Source organism: Folsomia candida, unplaced genomic scaffold, assembly GCF_002217175.1.
Source record: "Folsomia candida strain VU population unplaced genomic scaffold, ASM221717v1 Fcan01_Sc016, whole genome shotgun sequence".
NCBI classification, from domain to species: Eukaryota; Metazoa; Arthropoda; class Collembola; order Entomobryomorpha; family Isotomidae; genus Folsomia; species Folsomia candida.
In genome coordinates, this window is record NW_019091208.1 from 1,356,037 (window position 1) to 1,371,489 (window position 15,453).

General features: G+C 35.6%; 2 protein-coding genes across 7 annotated transcripts; one reads left to right on the forward strand and one right to left on the reverse strand.

Annotated features, from left to right (window-relative positions):
- The first annotated feature begins 602 nt into the window (after positions 1-602).
- On the forward strand, positions 603-5,901 carry LOC118437784. Of its 5 annotated transcripts, XM_035857140.1 has the most exons (6): positions 1,040-2,169; positions 2,247-2,468; positions 2,528-2,600; positions 2,669-2,874; positions 2,944-3,103; positions 3,185-5,901. In XM_035857140.1, the coding sequence occupies exon 6, from the start codon at positions 3,348-3,350 to the stop codon at positions 5,265-5,267; it is 1,920 nt and encodes a 639-aa protein (XP_035713033.1). In that variant the 5' UTR covers positions 1,040-2,169; positions 2,247-2,468; positions 2,528-2,600; positions 2,669-2,874; positions 2,944-3,103; positions 3,185-3,347; the 3' UTR covers positions 5,268-5,901. The 5 variants fall into 5 exon arrangements, with proteins under 5 accessions (XP_035713035.1, XP_035713036.1, XP_035713033.1 ...); XM_035857142.1 differs by having other exon boundaries at positions 603-2,468; positions 2,570-2,600; positions 3,185-5,078; XM_035857139.1 differs by having other exon boundaries at positions 1,040-2,468.
- Positions 5,902-6,247: 346 nt separating this feature from the next.
- Positions 6,248-9,429, reverse strand: LOC110856473. Of its 2 annotated transcripts, XM_035857147.1 has the most exons (5): positions 9,349-9,429; positions 9,223-9,275; positions 8,781-9,027; positions 8,490-8,567; positions 6,248-8,332 (listed from the first exon to the last, which is right to left on the reverse strand). In XM_035857147.1, the coding sequence occupies exons 3-5, from the start codon at positions 8,946-8,948 to the stop codon at positions 7,235-7,237; spliced, it is 1,344 nt and encodes a 447-aa protein (XP_035713040.1). In that variant the 5' UTR covers positions 8,949-9,027; positions 9,223-9,275; positions 9,349-9,429; the 3' UTR covers positions 6,248-7,234. The 2 variants fall into 2 exon arrangements, with proteins under 2 accessions (XP_035713040.1, XP_035713039.1); XM_035857146.1 differs by having other exon boundaries at positions 9,223-9,361.
- Between the last annotated feature and the right edge of the window lie 6,024 nt (positions 9,430-15,453).

Genomic DNA, 15,453 nt, shown 5'->3' on the forward strand with positions numbered 1-15,453 from the left:
CATTAATGTTAATAATTAAACACGCTCTGATATTGTGTACCAAATTTAATTAGATTTTCATTAATGTTAATAATTAACCACGCTCTGATATTGTTTACCAAATTTAATAGAATTTTCATTAATATAAATACTTATATTTTACCAAATTTTATATGATTTTACCAATTTTAATTTTTTTCAACCATTGTTACTATATTTTTTAATTTTTCAAACATAATTTAAAAAATTACCTTCCACGTTCCGTCTGGTTTCTGCATCTTCTGCAAAAACAACCAAAAAGGTTAAAATATGGTTTAAAAAACCAAATTTAGCCAGCATGTTCCTCTCTTCTGATACCACCGTATGTAGAGGAACATACTGGCGGAGAAGACGACCCCCTAACCAACAGGGCAGGGGGAGTGGTACCAGGAACCCCACCCTCCCCAAATACAACAAAAAAGGATACATACCATGAATTCCTTGGGCGGGTGGGGTAGTATCCGGTGGTGGTGGTGATGATGATGATGATGATGATGACGACGACATGGTCGAAAGAAGGGGTGGCGGTGGTGGCGGGGGCGAAAGTGGGGGTGGTGGTACTGGTGGCTGATCCGTGTGGGAGGAGTAAGACTCCATGATGCACAATTTTTTTTATTAATTTATAAAAAACTCACACTTTTTTATTGCTTTAAAAAAACTGGAGAATTTGGAAAACAAACCAACTCGTGTGAAGATGAAAATCATCTGAACACGAGGTGGTTGAAAACCCGGGGTAACAAATTAAAAGATGCCACCAGCATCTTTATTTAATATATGTTGCATATGAATGCATTACATATTACATTAAATGAGATGCTCGTTGGTAAGAAAATGTTCACCATAAAATGTTTGTCAGAGAGAGACAAAGACTGGTGAGTTTCATACGCCCCTTCTGCGAGCGGGTAGTGACACCTGCGAGAATCAGCCTGAATCTCTGTCTCTCTCTGAAAAATGGAATCAGGGAAAGTTGTACACATCCAGTGGAATGCATCTAAATATTTTTCAAAATAATGATTTTTTTGCAAAATATGCAAACCCTGACAACGAATATAAAAAAAGTAGCGTCAGAACGATCGAAATGTCCTTTAAAATGACGATTATGCCGTTTTTCACGTGTGACTTCTTCCTCAAGGTCATGAGGTCAAAAATATTAAAGTTATTGAAATCGCGGTGAAATTTCCTTTAAAATGACCCCCATATGATAATTAAAGTTAAGTAAATTTAATTTTGGACCACACCCCTCGTGCTGTGGGAGTTAGTCCAATTTACCCAATTTTCGAAATGCGCTGAGAACTAAAGCTTAGTAACACAATGTCACTGCCGGTATCAAAATCATCATAACTCGGAATCAAAATTGTAACCAAGGCGGTTAAGTCATATATTGACCCCGCGGGGTTGATTTGACAAATTTTTGTTTAGAGTGTACCTGTCATATTTGCCGACAAATGTTAGATCGTAAAATCCATACGAAAAATACACATTTAACTAATGAAGATATCCTTAGTTACATATTTAGTACTTCATACGTATACATAGCCGATCAACAAAAATTATTACTTTTGCGTCAAAGTAACGCATCCATGGTGAAAATTTTTAACAAACAAAAAAAGGCGTGATTATTGCATAAATTTTGTGCTAAGTTTGGTGTGCACCGTGAGACACGCTAAATTTGCATTAAAAAACTGTAACCTATGGTTGAAAAATTATTGCACCCAAACGTGCTGAGATATTGCGTAAAAATACCGCACCAATATCTCGTCAATACCCACATTACATGAGGCGTTAAAATCATGCAATTTATACGCAATGAATGGTGGGTGCGAAGAGACAGGCAACGCGCGAGAGTTTGAATCTAAGAGAAGCGTGGTATTTCCTTTTCTCTCCCACCCTCGCAGTCTCGTAAATTCCCTGTTAATTTATCTGTTGTCTCAATGTCGCCAAAAAAATATTACATAATTGAATTCCCCCCTGATAAATTCAATTCAGTGCCTGTGGAGCTTGTTCCAAGTCACTGGGTTATCCCCGCAGAGAAAGTTTGTCTCTGGCCACCAAACTCTGGGCCAAGTATTAGAAATTTGATAAAAAACGGCACTGCTATTCCTGATGTCAAGTGGGGAAGAGTTAGCTACGCCAGGATTATTGGGAATTACGGTAAATAGCTATTTAATTCAAATTATGAGAAGTCATTCCAATTATTTTACATTTACTAACAAATATCATTATTTTAGATGATTATGAAGTTGCGACAAAAAAACTTCAAGTAGCCGAGGGCACTTCCAACTTGGAAAGTGAAACAGAACCAGAAAGCAGATTAAGGAGCAAGAAGATAATTCCCGATATTCAGCCCAGCAGCACACGAGGGGATGTAACGTCTTCATCCGATGAGGAGGATAGCGAAGCGAACAAAAACAGTCCTCCGTCTGGCTCACTTCTGGATAATTTGGAGCTGGGTAGGCTTATAATACTGCCACAAATATTTTATACTAATCATTATGGTGATGCTTTTTAGACCAACCATTGACCAACCTCTTTTGTTGTTGTAAATTCGCAGGAGTTAAATGATTTACGGCTGTTGATTTCAAGTTAGTACAAGCAAAATAATTTTATTAAAATTGATGTATTATGTTAACGCTTTGTAATCACGTTGCAGGGACAACGCAAAGTGTGCTAACTTTGTTGGAAAAACAGGCTGAAGACATTAAAGACATTAAGGCTTTACTGATTAATGTGAAACAAAGGCCGGATGGTAGGAAGGCTCCCAATTTCAGTGCCATTCCAAAATTACCCCTCGACAACGAGGTAGCACTGGCGGAGTTTGAATCTTGGCTCGAGGTGGATTCAAATCGCGAATTACTGGTACGATTTAATCGAGATATTTTACATGCATAATTAAACTTTAATGTTTTTTCTTATATTTGATACTAGGTTGAATATTTGACATTTTCAACTGCGACACAGATCGAGGCGAGCACTAGAAAAATCTTGAAAAAATTACTTACGAATGAATTTGGCAGTCGAATTAATTTTACGGGTAAAGGAAACAAGACATCGATGAAAAACCTAAAACTCGTAAAAGTCGTAAAAGGTGCTAAAATATATTCTAAAATGAAGAAAATTTTCTAATTGTTGGTCTCTATTTAATGTTTAATTGGATTGCAAATTTCAGAAACCGTGCGAAACGTCTTTACAGTTGAGTCCGTTCCCGATCCCCAAAATCCCAGCGGCCGTATTCCCACCGATGATATAATTCAAACTGCAGCAATGAATTGGTTTCGTTCTTCAAAAAGTAGGTGCAACGACGACGCTCCCTCGGGAATTGTATCATAATCATGGATCGAGATGGAAAATCACCGAGAAACATTAGGCGAATAATTGCAAAACGGGTTAGAGAGAATCTCACTCGTGCAAAAAACATACCTGCTATTAGTAATAATCTTGTAAATTTAGATATATGTGATTCTGTCGTTGAGGATAGCGATTCAGGTAGTAATATTAGCAATAATGATAGAAGCAGTAATGTTATCCATAATAGTGACGAGCCATTAGTTTCCGATTCACTAAGCGACAATGGTGTAGTAGAAAATAATAAGAATATTTTAGATTTAACACGGGACTTGAGGGACTGGTCGCTTCGACATAACATAACGGGAGTAGCTTTAAACGATCTTCTACGCATATTTAACTTTTATCAAGAATTTAGATTTCTTCCATTGGATAGTATGACATTGCTTAAAAACTCAATTAAATACTCTATGAAAACTATCGGTCAGGGTCAATATGCACACTTTGATGTTATTCAAAATATAAAACGGCAAATAGATTCCAATTCTATTCTTGCTTCTGGTAGCGAAATTAAATTAAACCTTATATTTAGTTTTGATGGATTGCCCATTTCTAAGAGTAACAGTAACCAGTTTTGGCCAATTCAAGCAAAGTGTGAAGAAAGTACGTACGGCGTATTTGTCGTGGGTTTATTTTATGGCAAGACAAAACCAGAAAGTATTGACGAATACTTGATGGATTTGATAGCAGAGTTAAAAAGTTTGCGAGTTGGGATTAGTTACAATAATTTGAAAATATTTTGTAAGGTTTCAAAAATAATAGCTGATGCGCCAGCCAGGAGTTTTTTAAAGCAATGTAAAAGTCATAATGCATACAATGGATGTGAGAAATGTATAGATCCAGGTTTCTGGAAGGGACGTGTAATTTTCAGAACATTCGATGGTCCACTTAGGACAGATCAAGATTTTTATGTTCAAGAAGATAAACACCACCATGTAGGCATTTCCCCGTTTACGGAGCTTAAAATTTTGATGATTTCTTCGGTTCCTCTTGACTACATGCACCTCATTTGCTTAGGTGTGGTTAGAAAACTATTTAGAAGTTGGGTAAAAGGTCCATTGCCATTTAAATTATCTTCTCGTGATATTTCAACTTTATCAAGTAAATTAGTATTATTTTCGCATAGTTGCCCTAAAGAATTTTGTCGTAAGCCGAGGTCAGTAAAAGAGTTAGATATGTGGAAAGCGACAGAGTTTAGAACTTTTCTTGTTTATACAGGACCCGTCGCTTTAAAAGGATTATTGTCGCCGAAAAAGTATACACATTTTTTAAATCTTTGCGTAGCAGTCACGATTCTTATAACTACCAAGGCGCAAGCAAATAATTGGAACGATTATGCACGACAGCTTTTATTGAAGTTTGTTAAAAATGTTCCCAATTTATATGAAGAAGAGTTCTTATCATATAATATGCATTCTCTTATACATATTAGTGATGACGCTTTAAAGCATGGCCCGTTAGATTCTTTTAGTGCTTTCGATTTCGAAAATAATATGCAAGTAATAAAGCGCTCGCTACGAGCTCACTATAAACCTTTTGAGCAAACTGTGAATCGCACTGCTGAGAGAGAAAATCATAAGTACCAGTCCCCTGTGAATTTAAATAGACACTGTATTATAAAATCGAACGGAAAGGATCATTGTTTTATATTAAAGGATGGGAAAGTAGTTGTTATAAGTAGTATAAGTAAAGATAAAAAACATATAAATTGTAGAAAATTCAAACACTCGGACAACTTGTTCACTTGTCCGTGTGAAAGTAAAATTTTAGGAATAATTAAAGTTAGCAAATTATCAAATAGCGTAACCATAATAGGTATTAATGATATTGATAAGAAATGTTGGTTACTCCCGTCGGATAGAATAGATGAAAACATTTGCATTCCCTTGTATAATATAACAATATAATTTTTGTTATGAAATAAATGATTTTGATAAAAATTAATAATTCGTGTTATTTGACTGCAGTAATTGCATGGAGTTTAACTGCAAGTTTTGCATCAAATTATTCGTTTCTTTTGCGCAATATTCTACGCTCTAAATTGCATTAATTTGACGGTTATTTCTACGCAATATTCTTGAGGCTAAATTGCATGAATATGACTGTCAATTCTATGCAATATTGACAGTTTATTTTACGTTAAATATCTAGTATCTTTTCACGGATTTTTGCCGGCCATCAGTTGCTGCAATTTAACTGTATGACTTTTGCGTAAAACTGATAGCTTTTGTTGATCGGGTATGTACATATGTGTACATATACATATGCATGTATGTATGTACTCTTCATCCATGGAACCTTATGGCTAAATACTGAGGATGAGCAATGTTAAAAATGGGGGTTTCCTATGGAGCTAGATTTAGCCCTGGCTCAAAGTTGTATCCATGGATGAAGTGTATGTATTTAATTGCTTGTGTAATATTACGGACAGGATCCCCAATATAGAGTACCCTACTTTACTTTAAATTAAGTTAATTTTACTCTGAATGATGTAACAGGCCAAATTACTTTTCGAAAAATAACCATAATTTCTAAGAGTGTAAAGGATGGTGAGATTAAAATAGATGTACCTTCTGTTCCTCGGTTGAAACCTTTTCTGAACAACAACAGGTGTCATTAATGTTGGAACTCATTTCTAAAATAATTCCTAATCAACAAACCTTTAAACGTGCAGAGTAAAAACAAATATAATTGCAAATTATTTCAATGCCAAACACTTTGCATGCTACATATGTAAAGGAAAAAAATGATTACGAAAACACTAATGCAAGTCTTTTACGTGTAAAACTCAGATCTCAATGAGACCAATTTTATTTTGTTCACCACAAAAAAAACATACCCGTATGCAAAAAAACTTATACAATAACATTGTGCACCAACGACGATATCTTGGACAATAGATTATTTTTATTTTTATCATTATTCTAAAACTGAATTGTTAATATTTCTCTACCCTAGAATTTTCTGCACATTTAATTCTTCTTCGCAGAGGACAACAATTTGTTTATCGTGTCCAGCGTGTCTCTCCCAACGTATAACCGCTCACCATATTTGTTTCCCACACCTCCAGCTTGGCCTATTTTATTCCCCTCGGAATCCAATACCATTTCAATCCTTGACGCTAAACTTGTGGCAAACTGGACCCAAAATTTGGGAAGGGCTCCAGACACTCTCCCCTCGTCGGCGTCATCTTCATCTTCCAAATATGAAATTTCTGACAGTGCCGCAACCAAATTTCTGTATTTTTTCACATCGCCTAAAAGTCCTTTAGCATCGGAACCAAACTTCTCAACCAGTTGGAAAAAATACGTCAAAAATATAACCTCCTCTAAGCAATTTTCAGATTCCTTTGTCCAATCTTCTAACAATCTGGTGCAACTATACAAGTTCGTCACCAGTCTAATAAACACGACTCCTACTTCAAAGTCTATCGGGTCTGAGGTACATGCAAATAATGCTGCTTGTACGATATCAGGAGGCCTCGAATTCATAAAATCGAACAAATTATACCCCATTTTTTCGGATATTCGAAAAAATTCCAACATGTAGGATAGAACGTTCTGCTCGAAATATTCTTCATAGTCTTCCTCCATCTCTTCATACCTACCAAGAATTGCAGTAAATCCTTCATAATATATTTTTTCTGTATCCTTATCTCCGTAAAAATTAAAGGTTTTAACATGACTGCCAAAATTATAGAGATTATCTAAAAATTGTTCCCCGTCGTCGATGTAATCCAGGTTGAAGAAATCTTGTAAGGATGTATTTAAAATGGTTGGCGAAATCCCAGCTTTTAAAAATAGCGGGAACAACTTGTTATAATCTGAGTGTTTGTGACAAATTTGTATAAATTTTTGCACAAGGTGGGGATCTTCTAGTTGGATGAATTTATTGAGAACTTTTTCAAAATGAGGTTTTTAAAGCAGTCGTCGTATTCGGTTTTAAGTGTTAATTGATCCAAAGAAATATCCAGCATTACCAGATTATTAGCAGCGTGTTGAAATTCGGGAGTTTTTTCCATATTGTGATACCTCGCTAGGAACAAGTAGGTCTGAAGTCGCCAAAAGGGAAAACCTCTGAGCCAACATCTATTATGGAAAATATTTTCACCCACGAAAAAAATGTACATGTCCACACTTGATTCATCGCCCGCGTCATGTTGCTTCCGCAACATTTCTAGTTCCGCGAGGTCACCCCATGTGAGATGAAATCGTACACCTTCGTCATCGGGGATTTCATTGTTTGCTTCGTCTTGTATAAATGTACGGTATGCTTCCTCCACCTGGGGGTCCGGACTTGTTAATAGTGTCAATTTTTCGATATTGGAATATTCGGGGAATGCAACGTATTGAGTTTCTAATTCTGGGGGTCCTTCGCGATAAGTAAAAATCTCGTGGAACAGAGTGACCTGATTGTCTTGAAGAACATCGTGGAGAAAATTGGAAACCGCGGAAGGTTTCAGATTCCTGTTCGAATATTTTACTACCTTTACCAGATCATGGGTTTCCTTCCATTCTTGAATGACTTGGGTAAGACTGGGCACAATATTTTGGATGGTGGGAGCTTCCGGTAGAAAATTGATTTTGGATTCTATGACCAAATTGTAGATTAAGAAAGTCCTACTTCCAGACAAGATGGGGTCATGTTCAAGTTTATTGAAGAATGCGAGACATTTGACATCGCCAGTGGGGATGGAGAAGTCAAATTCTTGCCTTGTTTCCTCATATCTGAAGCGGAAATTGCCTCCTGTATAGAGTGAGGGCAGCTGGAGGATGACATGACCAAAACTTTTATCCGATTCTTCATCTCTGTTGCGTAGTTGATTAAGCTCTGGGGGACATGGGGTTCCGGGTTTCTGGATAATTAACTTTTGCAAGGAAATGGATATGCGTTCGGTCTCCAAACCTAACTGAGCCTTAACCCCATTTAACATCCCTTCCTCCAGTCTTGACCAATCTAGGGGGTTAGTTGGCTGTCAGAAAAAAAACAATGTATTACAAAATAATTTAAATCCAAATTATTTTTTAGTAGGAAAATATATTTATTATATTTAAACGATAATAAATATGGATATAAGAATAATTAGTTTAATAATTGATCCAAAGTAATCATTTAGTAATCATTTGTACCTCAAACTTTGACGGCAATAATTCCTCAATTGTGAAAGTTCCTTCCGGTGATATTGGGAACTTCAAAACTTTTCCGGTCTAAAACGGAAAAAAGTGTTAGATAGTTTGATACATAAATTGCAAACAATTGCCGCATTATTATACGGGAGAATTATTGATTACGGAAATCCGTCATGAACAATATAATCATTTCAATTTACATTAAACCTATAAAATACCTGGTAGAGAATTAAATAGTGCCTCAAGTTGTATGAAAAACTTAAAGATAACTAATCATTATCATTTACATACCTCAATTAATTTTAGCTCAATTTCAATATCCGGCACATTTTCTCGTTTTGGGTCAACCACAAATTCCCCTGTTCTAACCAGGGTCGAGAATTGGTCAAAATATTTTAGTAATTTTACTGTGACCGGGTCCGCCATCCTAGGGATTTTTGTTGCCGGTGGGTAGCCCATGTTGTAATCAGGATGTGATGACGAGGATGATGTAGAGTTATCATTTTCAATATCATCCGAATTGCTGGCTTCTGGCCATCTAGCACGAATATATTTATAAACAAGAATTATTTTGAAGTATGTATAAGCATGATTGATGATAGGAATAACTATTTTATGCATTACATTGTCGATAATAATTGAATATAACAACGTGATATAAAATAAAAACAATTCATCCCCCATGAATAAGATTCTTTAACAGAGATATGTTTATAAGTAATAAATATCTTACCGAAAGTTATGTGCTAATTTAATTGATTGGAAACGAATATTTATGCTGGTTTACTAAAAAACCGAATGTTTTGTTATTATGAAGTAGGAATCAATATCTAAAATCATATGTTGTACCACCACTAACTATTTATGTCCTTGAAGTTATCCGAAGCCCGACGTGAAGTAGCCGAACATCCGAAGTAACGTTACCGTATTCGGAGTAAATGTGTTTTTGCCTGGATTTGCTCCTAGCATAGGATTCATTTACTCGTCATACATATGTACAAACTTATGTAAAAAATATGGAAACTAAATATTTGTACTATATGAAAAAGCTTTCTTTGGTGATGCGAAATCAGTGGCGAATATGTTTGTACAAAAGAAGAAAACAAGAGGGTTATTGTTTCTGGAGATATTTGCAAATTATTTGCACGACTTTTATGTGTAAAAAGCAGACGGCCGATATGTACGCATATATTTAGAACTTTTTCAAACCAAATCAGATCGTACTACAACTTCCTATACTGACAACCCATTTAAGCACGATCGCAAAAATTCAAACATATTTTACCAGATTTTACATAATTTCATATTTTTAGAATTTGTCGTGCATATACATATCTATTTTCCTGTATATTTCCTGTATTTATAAAAATATAAATATGTTCGTAGATATTTGAAAGGTCTTCATGCAAAATATTTTTCTTCATTCAGAAATTTAGGTTTCCACAAAATTATATTTCATACATACATATAGTAGAAAATTCAAGTTAAAAAGCATTATTTACTAGCGTATAAGCCCGTCTCCCGCCGGGCGAGAGATGATTAGATTATCAAAATTTCACCAGTTAAATATTTTGTATATATTTATTTTAAAAAAAACAATTTGACGCGAACGGAAGTGAAAGGAATTTGCAACGCAAGTTAGAGTGCACAATTAAATGTCACCCACTTGGCTCTGTCATCTCTGCCATCCCAGTCTGCCATATCTACCAGCCTAGTCTGCAATTGGCAATGGCAGTGCCAGTGGCAGTTTGTCTGGCACCCATTTGGCTCTGCCATCTTTACCAGCCTAGTCATTGGCAATGATCTGCATTGGCAACCACACCCAAACGACAATCCATCAAATAACTACTCCCAGATAACCACCACCAGGCAGCCACGTCCCGATAACCACTTGCAATCTTGTTTAGTGCAAACATGTGCACACTAAGCACAAATAGTTCATGACATGAAAATCTTGTTTAGTGCAAACATTTGCACACTAAACACAAACAGTTCATGGCATGAAACGACGATCTTGTTTAGTGCAAACATTTGCACACTAAACACAAATAGTTCATGACATGAAAATCTTGTTTAGTGCAAACGTGTGCACACTAAACACAAATAGTTCATGACATGAAAATCTTGTTTAGTGCAAACATGTGCACGCTAAACACAAACAGTTCATGACATGAAAATCTTGTTTAGTGCAAACATGTGCACACTAAACACAAATAGTTCATGACATGAAAATCTTGTTTAGTGCAAACATGTGCACACTAAACACAAATAGTTCATGACATGAAAATCTTGTTTAGTGCAAACATGTGCACGCTAAACACAAACAGTTCATGGCATGAAACGACGACCTTGTTTAGTGCAAACATGTGCACACTAAACACAAACAGTTCATGGCATGAAACGACGATCTTGTTTAGTGCAAACATGTGCACACTAAACACAAACAGTTCATGGAATGAAACGACGATCTTGTTTAGTGCAAACATGTGCACACTAAACACAAACAGTTCATGGAATGAAACGACGATCTTGTTTAGTGCAAACATGTGCACACTAAACACAAACAGTTCATGGCATGAAACGACGATCTTGTTTAGTGCAAACATGTGCACACTAAACACGAACAGTTCATGGCATGAAACGACGATCTTGTTTAGTGCAAACATGTGCACACTAAACACAAACAGTTCATGGAATGAAACGACGATCTTGTTTAGTGCAAACATGTGCACACTAAACACAAACAGTTCATGGCATGAAACGACGATCTTGTTTAGTGCAAACATGTGCACACTAAACACAAACAGTTCATGACATGAAAATCTTGTTTAATGCAAACATGTGCACACTAAACACAAACAGTTAGTCCAGTGGTATGTACTGCACTGGCTGTTATCGGAGAGTGGTTATCATGGGTGGTTATCTGGGGGTTGTCAGACAGTGATTATCTGGGGGTTGACAGACAGTGATTATCTGGGGGTTGTCAGACAGTGATTATCTGGGCGTTATCAGATAGTGATTATCTGGGGTGGTTGTCTGATGTTGATTATATGTGAGTGGTTGTCTGTCGAGGTTATCTCGTGTGGTTATTTGGGAGTGGTTGTAAGCGAAAAATAATTTTGTTTTAAATTAAAATTTTTGAATTTTCGCGCCATTCGAAATTTGACTTTCTCCACTTTCACTTCCGTTGAGGACAAATTCCTTGGACAGACATTTCCAGCTTATAATATAGATGTGCATATTTTCGAGTTTTTTATGCACCTCTTGCACAATGGGTCCGCGTAACTTTGAAACTCTGTAAAACAACTGTGTTTTGCACTAAATAAATAAATTCTAATAAATTAATGAAATGTATTTTTAACCGCCTTATTGATTGTAAATATATATATTTTGGATTTATTTATATATCCAAATGCCTGGATTTGGTCTACTGCCCCTGGCATAGGGGAATTTTTTTTCTCCATTTACTGGCTAGGTTCGGTTCGGAAAATTTTTAAAAAATTGCTGATTCGGTTCTGTTCGGTTCTAATTTTTTTTTAATTGCTGGTTCCGTTCGGGAAATTTTTTTAAAACATTTATGGGTTCGGTTCGCTTCGATTCCCCAAATTAGCAAATGTTCTCGACAATTTATTTATTTATCTACTAGTATTAAATTACCACTAGCAAAGTTTTCACACAAGTTCTAAATTATTTTCATCATGAAACAAATTCAAGCAAAAACATTTCAATTTTCACTACTCTAAGAAACCCAGTAATTAAGTTGTTACCAGGTGGGGGGTATATGTGACTCTACCGGATGGTACTTAATTTATGCATTATCGAGTGGTAGAAAATTAGTTACGAACTGGTAATATTTTCAAATTTCGCGACCAGGGTTATTACCGGTTTGGTAACAAAGTGTGTACCACTCAATAATAAATAAATTACCTTGCGGTAGAGTCACATACTTACTCCGCCTGGTAATAACTTAATTACCGGGTTTCTTAAAGTGTATAAAATAAATCAGTCTTTAGAAAAGGCACCACTTCAAATTTTTAACGTTTTCCTTGACCCGCAAACGCTCGCCAGGCGGCCACCCCATCACTCGTCCCAAGCTCCTTGTGACACCTTTTTTGAAATTGTTATGTAAATAATTTTGGTTTACACAATTTTTGAAAATGTTTTCAAAATTCCTACCTTTTGCAGCTGTGTATGACATCATGATAGGCATCATTCGCCCTTGCCCATTCCCTTGAAAAGAGCATTGCCCCTGTAAAAATCGCTACACAAATAGCGCCCGATCCAAGTCCTACCATCCAATTTGTTTTCACGGCGATAATAATTGTGCAGAGAATGGTGAGAAATCCGAGCAGAATCATGCTACAGGCGTATCTCGAGTTCATAAGTTCTTTAGCCGCCTCATTCTCCGCGACGTTAGTTTCCGTCTCCATGGAAACCTTACAGTACGGACATGTAACTAAGATTGGCTCTCGACCGTTTTGTGCAATTTGAGAAGAATTCCCAACCAGAGCTTGGACCTCGTCTGCTGTAAAAGTTGCGGGTTGGGCGCAAACCGGGTGAGATTCTATGTCGTACATAATCTGCAAAAAATATTAACGGCAATTTAACTAATATTTATTAGTACAAAAAATCGTGCCCTTGGGAAACTTAGAAACTAGACAAATACAGTTTTCCAGGCAATCTTTGTGTATGTAGAACAAAATTTATTTCTTTTATTTAAAATTTTATTTCTTAATAAATATTTAGTTTTTAGCCCGCGGTAATTAAAGGCTTACGTAATTATCACGGTGTCTTATAAATTCACCATAGTAATCATACATAATGCCAATTTATAATTGATGACAAACCTTACCTCGTGCTAAATAAGGCTGCAGTTTAGCTTTATCAACCGGCGTTTCGCATGTAAATAAGAAATGAAAGAAAACCACATGCAAAGATGTATGGGTGCAGTTGCATAAAACGGGGAATTGTTAGTTGGTGGTAACTATGTCAAGTGAATGCAGTCTTATTATAACGAACACTGTTCCATTCCCTGTGCTCGAAGGGAATTTAGTAAATACGGTCAGGTTTTAGTAGAGGCACGCATAAGCATGGACATCCTCGCACTCCACGTATGTAGGACTCGGAGGAAAGTGCAATAAAATTTTTGCATGGTTTTTGTGAGTCACAACCTGATTCGGGATTTCATTCGCGTATTTCATTTAGTTCTTTGTAACCATGCAATGCTACACGGGAGAAGCAGAAATGTAAGAAAGTGCATGTTTCCATGATATACATACATACAGAAACATACGAAGAAAAAACTATATGTAACTATGGAAATTAAATATTGTACAAAAGTGGAAAACAAGAAGTTTATTATCTATGAAGGTTTTTGCTAACCATTTTCACGACTTTTACATGCACTCTTAGCAAAACGGTATTGAATCATCACCAAACGGGGAGCCCACATGACTTAACCAAATTGTGATAATATTTACCCCACATTGTGATAAATCTTCCCCACAATGCAATGTGTTAAATCCTCACTATCTAGTGTTACGTTTACACATTGTGGGGAAGATTTATCACAATGTGGGGTAAATATTATCACAATTTGGTTAAGCCATGTGGGCTTCCCGTTTGGTTATGATTCAATACCGTTTTGCTAAGTGTGTAGGTATGTGTAATAAGAGGTATTCGCTTTGTAAGTAGACGTCTTTGCACATGTAATTAGCATTAACATGGTGTCTAAATTTAAATATGTAGGTAATCTGTAAGGCTTTAAAAATATCAAACAAATAAAAAAAATCTCTGCAAGTTTGCACATGCTAACCGTGCCTGGGAGAGTGAATTTCTTAAAAATGATGTTTATTTAGAGCTCATTTTTGAAGAGAATGGAAAACGGATCGTTAATTCTGTGGGGACTGGGTTTCTCCACAGACTTACCGATCCTTTTTCCATTCTGTCCAAAAATGAGCCCTAAACATCATTTTTAAGAAATTATTTTTGTGCCTGCGTCCCAGGCAGCCTTAAGTATTTAGTTCATGGTAATTTCGTAAATAAATAGCTGCATTAAATACGCATGTATGATTTCGTGGCATAAATTTATCTGAACTTACAATTAAACAAAGCAATTTAATTTACACAATTCGATGTGATCTGTATGAAAATAATTTAAATCCTGTAATGCTTCTGTATTATATAAAACCAATTAATTTTAAGTTAAGGTGCAATTTATAGTTGAGAAATAGTTTAGCAATAAAAAGTTGGCTTGGCTTTTACCCGTTTTAGCTTAAGAATTTGCTTAAGGAAATTTTAGAACTTATTTTTCACCATGTACCTTATAATGGAGGTCTCATAACGTGTGTTCACACATTTGGACCAGACTAGCGTCAATTGATCATAAATATAATTAGTATTTGGATTCATTCAAAAGTTGAAGTTTTTTAAAAATTAAATTTTCATGACAATTTTAATTCGTGTGAATGATTAGAAAATCCAGTTTGTCCCATCTTGTAAGTCAAAAAATACCACTGAAAATCTCTAAATGGAACTATTGACCCGATATGAGCATTAAAATTAAATGCTGATATACATGATTCGCTGATAAAAATGTTAAAAATTTAAATTTTGTCAAAGATAAAATGTACGTAAATGTACATATTTAGTAGAAGACTTAAGTATATAGAACACATTTTTTATGTGCATATTTTGGAGTTTTTGAAGTACATATTACATACATATTTTGAGGATGATGTGCAAAGGCTGTTGGCTATGATGCAATAAATCAATTATTATTATACATATTTTGAGGAATTTAAGTACATACATATCCGCCCACTGTTCATTAATAAGTACTATTAGAGATAAAAGAGGTACAAATAAATCTCTACAAAACGTACATAAATCTCTACAAAATCTCTACAAAACTCAACAAGTTTTGTTTGGAGCTGCAGCTCCAGTTTGTCGGGAACCCAGGCAT